At 45.4% G+C, this 12,543-nt stretch overlaps 1 protein-coding gene across 2 annotated transcripts in view; it reads left to right on the forward strand.

Annotated features, from left to right (window-relative positions):
* The window catches only part of mfsd1 (major facilitator superfamily domain containing 1), a 61,200-nt gene that overhangs the window by 25,295 nt on the left and 23,362 nt on the right, over positions 1 to 12,543 (forward strand). For both annotated transcript variants that reach the window (XR_005462927.1, XM_038816948.1), the window contains exons 7-9: positions 1,998 to 2,100; positions 7,481 to 7,579; positions 12,019 to 12,130. Coding sequence is in view for 1 of the 2 variants with exons in the window: in XM_038816948.1 (XP_038672876.1) it covers positions 1,998 to 2,100; positions 7,481 to 7,579; positions 12,019 to 12,130 (314 nt within the window). In the remaining variant the exon portion in view is untranslated. The remainder of the gene's footprint in view (positions 1 to 1,997; positions 2,101 to 7,480; positions 7,580 to 12,018; positions 12,131 to 12,543) is intronic.

Genomic DNA, 12,543 nt, shown 5'->3' on the forward strand with positions numbered 1-12,543 from the left:
AACACTTCTTTCTCCTGTCTGAGTCCACAGCAGTCAAAACAAAATGAGAGCGAAACCAAAAATCTCTCTCAGCCACAGCCCAGCTTCACCCACACAATGCCATCACTAAGCCATGTCGTAAGACCAAAGCCTTTCTTAAATGAACACTCACATGACATCTAGAATAATTATTCACACTGTTTGCATACAGTCTTATGTTCCTCCTAGTCTGCCTAGTCCGAGACGTCCACATCACATGACTGAATGATAAAAAATAAAATCACATCTCGGAATCCTGCTTTGAAGATTGAAAAGCTCAAAGTTACTCGGAGCCACCTTCACAACATGATGAATCTGTATATTGAGCAACGTGTTCACTTCTGGTTACAGTAATATTAAGATAACATTCACATACAGGGAGCAGTGCAGAGGATTGCAATTGCTCTCTGCTGCACTGCTCCCTGTGTGTGAATGTTATCTTTTTAAAATTTAGAGTATCCAATTCATTTTTCCTATAAAGGGGCAATTTTAGCGTTACCAATCCACCTACACCACATTTGTGAATGTTATCTTAATATTACTGTAACCAGAAGCGAACACGTTCCTCAAGATACAGATTGATCATGATTTCTTTCTAACTTCTTGTTTTATTATTTCGCTGTGTTGTTGCCATTCTAATTATTTTATGATAGCATTGGGAAGACATGGCAAACATCAAATTACTGAAAGTCTGAGGCCTTGTAAACTTCTTTTCTCATTATTTGAGCACCACTCGGAGACCGGGAGATATTTCCTATTTTTTGTCTGCCCAATACTTTATATTATATATCACCCATTGTTTTTGTCCATATGAATATTCACTCCGATTTCTAAGTTGCTTCCTCTGATTCTACTGATCTTTGGTAGTTTTGTTTTTTGCTTCCTCTGATTCTACTGATCTTTGGTAGTTTGGGTTTTACAAATTTGACCAATGTCCACTCTCAGAAAAATATATTTTGCAATTTCCTTCCACAAGGAGTGGAATAACGGACAAAGCATGTTTGGATTCCATCCGTGTGTCTTGAAACAGCAGTTTCTATAGTATTTTTGGAGGTTCTGGAAAATGTCTACTGCAGAGAGACTTATTAAAGAAAAAGAGTTAACCCACATCCCCAACTCAATTCAACTATTTTAAGGAAATGTGTATGAGTATTGACTACTGGTGACTCAATTCTCTTAAACTTAGTTGACTGGAGAGATGACCAGGACTGTTCCAGGTTATCCTTTATTTGAAATCCTAATTTTCCCTGTGTCACTAGGTTGTTGCTTTTTCATTGTATTTGAAGGAGGGAGACTTTCACCCAGGCTGCACTTGCATTCTGCTTCCTAATGGCTATTTACATTGGTGAAGTTCTTTGTCCAAGGAGGAGATACAGAACTGAGCAGCTTTTCGAAAACTAAAGATTTAAACCATTTTTTAAATTAAAATGCTATAATGTTCCCACACAATTCCAATTAATTCAATTAACATTAATTCTCACTGAACAGAAGGAATGGTCTTCTCACTCAAATGAAACTTGGGTGTTTGGGGTGGGGGGGGGGGGGGGGGGGGGGGGAGAGAAAGAAGTTTAGTTGTGTGTAATTTACTTTAGATCCAGTGTTATTTGCTTGAATTTAATTATCTTTGATTAATCAATTCAATTAACTTTACTAGATGCAGCACTTTGTAGCAACTGGTTTCATAAAACTCATTAATCCATGACAGAAGTGCAGTTTTGACGAACCCTATAGATTAGACATGCCAAATATTGTCCAACCTTCTTGTGGGTTGAAGGAGGAAGTTGAGGCTGTGGAATCTATCTCTGGAGTGATAAATATAGTTTGTATGGCTATTGAATCTTTTGAATATACAATTTTTAAACTTGAATTTTTTATTGACGTGCAGTTTTTAAAAATTAAACACATGACCAGCAGCTTGCATGAATCAGTCTTGCATTGAAGTAAGTGTGCAAAGTTTAAACTACATTTTTTTTTAACAGGGTAGTACTGTGAACATGAACGTTATGGGATGGATCTATGCAAAGGCAGCAAAGATGGTGGGCTCTATGAATCACACTCCCCTTGGCATAAGTCTCATGATAGGTTTGTAACTTTGTTTTCATTCAGTGGAACTGACATGAATACCAACTGGAATTTATTTTGGCCATGTTTGATTTGCCTTTGCTGATAGCTTGGATGTATTTTTACTCTCCTGCAATCCCAATTTTGGAAGGTTCACTTCCTCCAGTGACATTGATTAACAGGCACAGAAGTTTAAATGTGTCTCTTAGTGGATAATGGAGGGTCAGTCAAGCTCACTTCACAAGTTTAATCACTGAGTAAGCACAACAATTTAGCCAGTGAACACAGTCTTTAACTTACATTGTCTTAAGAGTTGGTTACATTTTAAACTTTCCATCTGAACGATGAGTTTCCTTTCTATTAATATAGTCTGCATTTGCTTGTTCAGGTATTGTGCGCCCAGGTTAGCTAAAGAGCTCTCTTCGGAATATAGCAAAAGAGTCAGGAATAAAGAAAAAAACAAGATGCCGAAGGATGCTCGTTCTTTTGGCATATTAACTGGTGCATCATGACCAGAGATCACGTGTCAAAAGTGGTTGTTGTGTAGCATAAATATGACTGAATTATACGAATGAGTTGTGTCCTGGCATACAGTTGTTTCAATACAATATTCCCTTGCGGTGAGCAGAATTCTTTGATCAAAGTTAGTATCCGCTATGATATTTGCCTGTCAATGCAATTCCTTTAACGTACATAACTAGTTCAGTGAATACATCTTTGGAATGTTGTTTGGCAACAACAAAGAGCAAAATTATTCCATTGACTTCATTTGGTTTTGTACTGGTCTACTTAAACTTTTCTTAAAATAGGAAGAGGCGCGAAAGATGTTCCCTTATGTTTGAAATCTTGTGGGATTCCTTAATTCTCTTAATTCTCACCGGTGCAAACCGGTGGTTGCCAAAAATAGGTGTCCATGCCGACACACCCTCCACTCCCATGTGCTTCGACCACTGTCCCCACACCCTCAAGGCTGCCACTACCACCGGGCTTGAGGAGCTGTTACCAGTGCCCCTAAACTTGTGCCCCTACATGAGACCCTCCACCTGCTCCCACACCGACCCCTCCCCCACTTCCTGACCATTGCTATGTTCGCCGCCCAGTAGTAGTTCCTTAAATTCGATAGGGCCAGCCCCCCTCCCTTCGACACTGCTCCAGCAGCACCATCTTTACCCGCGGAGGTCTTACCCGCCCACACAAACCCAGAGATCACCACATTCACCTGCTTAACGAAAGCCTTCGGGATACAAATATGCTGGCACTGAAATACGAACAGAAACCTCCGGAGAAGCATCATCTTTACCATCTACACCCTCCCCACAGTGATAGCGGGCGCATATCCCGCTTTCTGAAGTTCTCCTTCATCTGCACCACCAACTGAGCCAAATTCAGCTTGTGCAGCTGCTCCCACTCCCGTGCCACCTTGATACCCAAATACCGAAAGGTCCCTCCCACCACCTTGAATGGCATCCACCCCCAATCTCCTCTCTTGTACCCTCGCCTGAATCAGAAAGACCTGATTCTTGCCTATCTTCAATTTGTAGCCTGGAAACCGGCCAAATTCCCCACGGATCCCCACAATCTCTCCAATCTCTCCCCCCCCCCCAACCCCCCGGTCAATCCCCTGCTAGTCCATTGACTCTCTCAGCGCCATCGGCAGTGGCTCTATGGCCAAGGCAAACAACAGTGGGGAGAGTGGGCATCGTGCCATATCCCCCGGTGCATCCTGAAATAATCTAAGCTCACTCGGTTTGCCCGCACACTCGCCACCAGTGCCAGATACAGCAACTGGACCCAGTCCACAAAACCCTGCCCAAACGCAAACCGCCCCAGGTACTCCCAAAAATACTCCCACTCCACCTGATCAAAGGCCTGCTCCGCATCCTTGGCGACCACCACGTCCACCTCCCTTCCGTCGGAGGGCATCATAGTCACATTTTGCAGCTTTTTAATGTTTGCCGCTAAATGTCTCCCCTTCATAAACCTTGAACGGTCCTCGCCTATCACCACTGTTCTCGATCCTCTATTCTCCAGGTCCAAATCTTGGCCAGTAGCTTGGCATCTACATTTACAAGGGAGATTTGCCTGTATGACCTGCATTGTTCTGGTCCTTATCTCGCTTCAGGATGAGAGAAATCGAGGCCTGTGACATCGTTTGGGGGGGGGAGCACCCCTACTCCCTAACCTCATTAAATGCTCTTACTAGCAGGGGCCCCAGCTCTCCTGAAAACTTTTTCTAAACCTCCACTGGGTACCCATCTGGCCCCGGGGCCTTACTCGACTGCATCGCCTCCAGCCTCTCCACTACTTCAAACAGCCCAATTGGGGCCCCAAGGCCCTCTGCCAGCTCTTTCTCCACCCTCAGAAGCCCCAATCCCTCCAAAAACCACCTTATCCCCTCCACCCCCGCTGGGGGCTCCGACTCGTATAACCTGCTGTAAAGGTCCCTAAAACACCCTGTTCACCGCCACTGGGTCCAAGATCGTATTTCACCCCCCCCCCCCCCCTCCCCCCCCCACTGCCCTTCACTTTCCCAATCTCCTTCGCTACTTTCCGTTTCCTTAGCTTGAGCGCTAGCATCCTGCTAGCCTTCGCCCCATATTCATCCACTGCTCCTTTCGCATTTCTCAACTGCCCCACCACCTTTCCTGTGGATAGCAACCCAAACTCCATCTGCAGCTTCTGCCGCTCCTTCAACAACCCCGCCTCCGAGGACCTCCTGTCTACCTGGAGAATCTCCCTCTCTAATCTATCCATCTCTGCCCACTCCGCCTTCTCCCTGAATGCCCGTATCGAGATAAACTCCCCTCTCACCACTTTCTTCAACGCCTCCCATACTGTCGCTGCCGAAACCTCCCCCGTATCATTTATCTCCACAAACCTCCGAATGGCCTCCCTCACCCGCACACACCTCCTCCTCTGCTAACAGCCCTACATCTAACAGTGCGGGCGCTGGCTCCCCCCTCCTTACTCTTTTTTTTCTTTTTTAAAATAAATTTAGAGTACCCAATTCATTTTTTCCAATTATGTGGCAATTTAACGTGGCCAATCCTCCTACCCATACATCTTTTTGGGTTGTGAGGGCGAAAGCCATGCAAACACGGGGAGAATGTGCAAACTCCACCCCTCCTTACTCAACCGTAATTCCACCCAGTGTGGGGCATGATCTGACACCACTATCACCGAGTCCCGTGTCTCTCCACGTAATGAAAAAGCCAATTTGGGAATACACTTTGTAGACATGGGGAAAAAATTAGTACTCTTTATCTCTCAGCCACCCAAACCTCCATGAATCTACCTTCCCCATCTGTTCCATAAACTCCTTTAGTACCTTCACAGCCGCGGACACCCTCTCTGTCCTCGAACTCGACTGATCCAGCCGTGGATCTATAACCGTATTAAAGGCACCCCCATAATCAGCCGATGTGAGTCCAGATCAGGGATCTTCCCCAATACATGCCTTGTGTACATCGTCCAGCTCGGTGCATAAATGTTTACCAGCACCACTCCAACTTCCCGCTCACCATAACGTATCTTCTCCCCGAGTCCGCCACTATGCTTCCCACTTCGAATGCTGCCCGCTTATTATTAATCAGAATCGCCACTCCCCTTGTTTTAGTATCTAGCCCTGAATGGAATACCTGCCCTACCAACCCCTTCCTCAGCCTAGTTTGATCCACTACCCTCAGGTGGGCCTCCTGTATCATTGCCACATCAATCTTTAAGCTTTTCAAATGTGCGAAGACACGGACACTCTTGACTGGTCCATTCAGCCCTCTCACAACCCCCCCCCCCCCCCCCCCCCCCCAATCAACCATAGTCCTTCCCGGGCCAGCCTCCAGCAAGCATCCCGCACCACCTCAGGCCCGCCCTTGGGCGCCCACCGTCATCGACCCTTGCCATGTCACCCTTCAACAACCGCTTCCTTGTCAACAGACTTCTGCACCCCACCCTCTCCCCACCCCCAACCCATGACAAAATAACAATTCCAACCCCCATCACCACACTTGCCATCTGCTCACCTCCCACTGCGCTTCCATGAGCTAGCTCGCCCAGCTAGCCTGGTGCCCTCACTCATGGCACCTAGCATCCTACCCCCATTGAGTCCCCTATCTCCCGCTCAACCATCCTCCCAGTGCAAACTTTGCAATCCCCACCTAACACAAAGAAAAGAGCAACCCACCATTCCCCACCAAGAATGAAACAAACCCAAAACAGAGCAACGGTCCCAAATACAGTGTAAAAGTCGTTCATACAAACCAGAAGAAAACCAAAATACCAAAATACAAAATAAGAACATCTCCAGAGTTCAGTGTCTTCCTTCTCCTTCCAGTCCATTATCTCTAACAAATTCCATCGCCTCCTCTGGCGACCCAAAGCAGTGTTCCTGGCCTTCGTACGTTACCCACAAATCACTGGGTGTAACATGCCGAACTTCATCCACTTCTTGAAGAGGGCTGACTTTACCTTATTGAAGCTTGTCCTCAGTTGTACCCAGTTGATCGTGATAGATGCGCAGCTTGCTGCCTTCCCAAGTACAGGGCCCACCTCAAAATCCATTCCTCATCCAGGAACCGGTGCAATTGCTCCTCCATCGCCCTCGGCGGCTCGTTCCCTTGCGTCTTCCTCAAAAGCGCCCTGTGCACCCGGTCCACCTCCAAGGGCCGAGCAAACGCTCCTTCACCCAGTAGTTTCTCGAACGTCTGCACCACATATGCACCGGCGTCCGCTCCCTCACTGCCCTCCGGCAGACCGACAATCCTAATGTTCTACCTGTGCGATCTGTTCTCCAGGTCCTCCACCTTCTCCTGTAGCCTCCTCGGTTGATCTATCATCAACCCCATCTCCACAGCTGCTCCTCTTGCCTCCTTCACTGCCTCCTCCACCTTCTGAATCCCCTGGGCCTCTAACCTCATCTCCATACGGTTGATCCTGGCCTTTATCGGATCCTCCACCCTGGCCAGGGCCTCCAACTTCTCTTTCCTTTGCTGGGCAAACTTCTCGTGGAAGAAGCTCACTAGCTGGTCCGTTGACCATGGGCTGGCAATCTCAGACCTTGACCCTCCGCCATCTTCCCCAGAGTCGCAGGCTCCACGCTAGCTTTCAACAATTGTTCCCTCCTTTTTTGACCACTTCTGATCCACAAATCCATACAGCGGTGGGATACTCTCCTTCCACCCCTCCTGCACCTTTTACAATCACTCAGTTCCGCCGTTAGCCGGGTAAAAGGTCCAAAATGTGCACCACGAACGGGAGCCACCAAATGTGCCACCACTCACACCATGGCTGCCACTGGAAGCCCGTTTCTTGAACTCTTTAGAGTATGTTTTACATTTGTTCCTGCTGAGTGTTTAAATGTGTGGTTTAATATTCTTAATAATTCTTTAAACTTTTCTCTGTACAGCTGCCTCAACATGTGTGTTCTCCTTGTTATGTGCATTATCCATTGCTTACTTGGACAAAAGAGCCAAGAGGATTTTAAATAAAGATCAAGGAAAAACGGGTTAGTTCAAAGTTTGGTTATTTCTCATTCCAGCTGTTTTGAGACATGGAATTGAAATTGGAGAATTTTTAAAGTTCAGCAATAGCAGTAATCAATATAATTTATTTTGAGTACTTTGCAAATATCAATTGATTTTCTTGCTGTGTTTGTTGAAGTAATGCCTTTTCTTTAAAATGTTAACTGTTTAGAATAAAAAACTTGTCAGTTATTAATACTCTGAAAGTCAAGAAGATTGAAAATAGGACTGAACTTGACAGTATCACCTGTGCTGTTGACCAAAACTGAGAACCTTGAGCACTTGATGTGTCGACAACCTGGCTAAGCTATTTAAATAGTGTTCACTGAGTTCTTTGCAACTTAATATTCCAAATAAGCATTCAGGAAATGTTTCAAACAATACTTAATGCTGTGTGAATACAATGTAATTCTGCTGCAGAATGCTTCTGGAGTTTTTTAATGCCTGGGGACTCATATAATTTCGTGTCATATCAAGTTATGCTGTTGTACTCTCCAGGAGCTATGTAGCAGATTTTATTTAGCAAGTTTTTGCAGGGAGGGAGGTTTTTTTTTGAGGAAAAAATGTTATTGAAGGCATTTTCATTTATGCAAAAATAAAGAAGCCAAACCTTGGCAACTGGTACAAAATTCCTGTCACCTCCAAGCCCGCCTCCTCTTTACCGCCCCCCCGCCCCACCCAGTTGATGCCTCAATTCACTTTGAAGAAATCAATAAACAACTTCCACCCCAGGGTGAACCCCTTTTCCACTTCACATATGGCGAACTTGACTTTTTTCAGGTTCAAAATTCTGCCAGGTCACTCAACCATACCTTTGCCGTTGGCAGCTGAGTCCCGCCAACGCCACAGCATCCATTTCCGGGCTATCGGGGAGGCAAAGGTCAGGTAACGTCCTCTCTCTCCACCTGAACTCCTACATCTTCCGACACTCAGAATATCACCACCTCTGGACTCTGAGCTGCCCCTACGCCTGGATTTTGGACATTACTTCCGACAACCCCATCCAGAACCCCCTCAACCTCCAACAATCCCAAAACATATGCACATGATTCGGAGGCCTCCCCGCACGCAGTCCACACCTATCCTCCATCCCTGAAAAGAACCGGCTCATCCTCAAAACTAGCATGTGGGCTCTGTGCACCACCTTGAATCGGATGAGGCTTAACCTCGCGCACGACAAGGAAGCATTCACCCTCCACAGGGCTTCCCTCCACACTCCAGCCCTCAACTCTTCCTCCCACTTGTGTCTGACCTCCACAGGAAGGCCCACCCTATCCATCAGCTCTCATTGTATATCCTCCACTCTCCCCTCTCCGATGTCATCCTCAGAGAACAATTTTTCTTGCAGCACCAGAGTGGCTGCTCTGGAAAGGATGGCACCTCTTTTCTGACAAAGTCCCTCACCTGAACCGGTTTCTGTTGGGCAACTGCTATGTCTCCTCAAGTTTCCCCGGGCAAACTTTCCTCCCACAAACAAATCCCTGAAGTACTCTATCCCAGGGTGGAAAATTATCATTGCTAGGTTTGATGTTGTAAATTTTTTATCATGTAAATTGAGTCATAGTTTTTCAGCACAAAACGAGGCCCTTTGGCCCATCAAGTCTGCACCAGCCATCAAGCACTTATCTATTCTAATCCCATTTTCCAGGATTTGGTCCGTAGCCTTGTTTGCTATGGCATTTCAAGTGCTCATTTAAATGCTTCTTAAATGTTACCATCCTTTCAGGCAATGAGTTCCAGATTCCCAGAGCGCACTGGGCGTTTCCTCAGATCCTCTCTATAATTGCCCCTATTTGCTACCAGGTTATTGGCACCTCAACTAGGAGGAAAAGCTTCCTATCTACCCTATCAATGTGTCTCATATTGTACACCTCGATCACTTTTCCTCCTCTGCCTTCTCGGCTCTAAGGAAAACAACCCCAGCTAAACCAATCCCTCTTAGTTGAAACGCTCCAGCCCCGGCAGCGTCTGGTGAATCGCTTCTGCACTCTTTAGTGCAACCATGTCACTCCAATAATGTGGCGACCAGAACTGCGCACAGTGCTGTGGCCCATGGAACATTTTGTACAGATGAGGGGCAAGGTTCAAAAAGCAGACCTTTATGGATAACCTCAGCTGGTATGGGATCGAACCTTTGATTTTGATTGATTTATTGTCACATGTGCCGAAGTACAGTGAAAAGTATTTTTCTGCGGCCGAGGAACGTATATAGTATGTACATAGTAGAGACAAGAATAATCAACAGGGAACATTGACATAGAAAGCAAAGAGTGGGGATTAATGGGTGTTTCTCTGGTTGGCAATCAGTAGCTAGTGGTGTCCCTCAGGGATCCGTGTTGGGCCCACAATTGTTCACAATTTACATAGATGATTTGGTGTTGGGGACCAAGGGCAATGTGTCCAAGTTTGCAGATGACACTAAGATGAGTGGTAAAGCGAAAAGTGCAGAGGATACTGGAAGTCTGCAGAGGGATTTGGATAGGTTAAGTGAATGGGCTAGGGTTTGGCAGATGGAATACAATGTTGACAAATGTGAGGTTATCCATTTTGGTAAGAATAACAGCAAACGGGAGTATTATTTAAACGATAAAATATTAAAGCATGCCGCTGTGCAGAGAGACCTGGGTGTGTTAGTGCATGAGTCACAGAAAGTTGGTTTACAGGTGCAACAGGTGATTAAGAAGGCAAATGGAATTTTGTCCTTCATTGCTAGAGGGATGGAGTTTAAGACTAGGGAGGTTATGTTGCAATTGTATAAGGTGTTAGTGAGGCCACACCTGGAGTATTGTGTTCAGTTTTGGTCTCCTTACTTGAGAAAGGACATACTGGCACCTGAGGGTGTGCGGAGGAGATTCACTAGGTTAATCCCAGAGCTGAAGGGGTTGGATTATGAGGAGAGGTTGAGTAGACTGGGGATGTATTCGTTGGAATTTAGAAGGATGATGGGGGATCTTATAGAAACATTTAAAATTATGAAGGGAATAGATAGGATAGATGCGGGCAGGTTGTTTCCACTGGCGGGTGAAAGCAGAACTAGGGGACATAAACCTCAAAATAAGGGGAAGTAGATTTAGGACTGAGTTTAGGAGGAACTTCTTCACCCAAAGGGTTGTGAATCTATGGAATTCCTTGCCCAGTGAAGCAGTTGAGGCTCCTTCATTACATGGTTTTAAGGTAAAGATAGATAGTTTTTTGAAGAATAAAGGGATTAAGGGTTATGGCGTTCGGGCCGGAAAGTGGAGCTGAGTCCACAAAAGATCAGCCATGATCTCGTTGACTGGCGGAGCAGGCTCGAGGGGCCAGATGGCCTACTCCTGCTCCTAGTTCTTATGTTCTTATGTAAATGGTACATTGACAAAACAGTGATTGGTTGTAGTGTGGAACAAGGGGCCAAACAAAGCAAATACATGAGCAAGTGTAGTGCAGGGCGCCCTGACTAGTATTCTTATAGGGAACAGATCAGTCCGAGGGGGAGTTGTTGAGTCTTGTAGCTGTGGGGAAGAAGCTGTTCCTATGTCTGGATGTGTGTGTCTTCAGACTTCGGGTACCTTCTGCCTGGTGGAAGGGTCTGTAAGAAGGAAATGCCTGAGTGTGAGGGGTCTCTGATGATGCTATCTGCCTTCCTGAGGCAGTGAGAGGTATATACAGAATCAATGTGGGGTGGCAAGTTTGTGTGATGCGTTGGGCTGAGTTCACCACAGTCTGCAGTTTCTTGCGCTCTTGGACTGAGCAGTTGCCATACGAGGATGTGATGCAGCCGGATAGGATGCTCTCTATCGCACATCTGTAGAAGTTTGTGAGAGTCGATGCAGATATGGCAAATTTCTTTAGCTTCCGTAGGATGTAGAGACGTTGTTGGGCTTTCTTGACTGTTGCATCATTGTGAGTGGACCAGGACAAACTGTTGGTGATGGTGACGCCCAGGAACTTAAAGCTATCAACCATCTCCACTTTGGAGCCATTGATAGAGACAGGAGTGTGTGTCGTGCTACGCTTCTTGAAGTCGATGATCAGTTCCTTGATCTTTCCAACATTTAGAGAGACGTTGTTTTCTGCAACCAAGTGATTTATCTCCCTCCTGTAGTCTGATTCGTTGTTGTTTGAGATGTGGCCCACCGCGGTCATATCTTCTGCAAACTTATAGATTGAGTTGCAGTTAAATGTTGTCACACAGTCATGGGTGTAGTCCTGCGCTGTTGGCGCCGCTCCGCATCGCGAACCAGTCGTCCAGCCAACTGAGCTACCTGACCCAATGTAGGTAGTCTTAGAAAATTGGCTTCTTTTCAACAACTTTGTCATTTTGTTCCATTTACAATCACAAGTGTGTGAGCTTTCAACCGATTTACAGCAAGTTAACAGCGTTGCTTTAAAAAATGACATGATAAATTGCTTTTTAACATTGTATTTTTTTAAATCTTTCTAGGTGAAGTTGTTAAACTGAAAGATGTGAAAGATTTCCCATTATCCCTCTGGATGATGTTCCTTATTTGTGTTTTTTATTATGTGGCTATTTTCCCATTTATTGGACTTGGCAAGTGAGTGCATTTTATTTTTTCAACCTTTAGAGTAATCTATGTTTAGGGGTTTTTTAGCAATTGGATTAATTTGATGCTGTTAACCTGACATTGGGCAGACTAAGTACAGGTAAATCAGAACCTGTTGTACATAACATTGATGTTTGTGAGGTAGATGCATAGCAAATCTTTAACCAAGTTTGAAAACATAAACTTGAAGGATCATAATGCCTTGACATAATTTGTAGTAACTTGCATGCCGACTTGGTAAATAGCTCTGGAGGGAGAGAAAACATATTGCAGATTTGCTGAATTGGAGCTGCAAGATCTCCAATGAGATAAATTCAATAATAAAAAGAAGGATGAATAATTTTCAGTGGACATAGGGTAGTTTTAACTACACTAAGAAGTTATCCGGCCTTGAACTCTTAAAA

The sequence above is a fragment of the Scyliorhinus canicula genome, chromosome 13 (assembly GCF_902713615.1).
Source record: "Scyliorhinus canicula chromosome 13, sScyCan1.1, whole genome shotgun sequence".
NCBI lineage: Eukaryota > Metazoa > Chordata > Chondrichthyes > Carcharhiniformes > Scyliorhinidae > Scyliorhinus > Scyliorhinus canicula.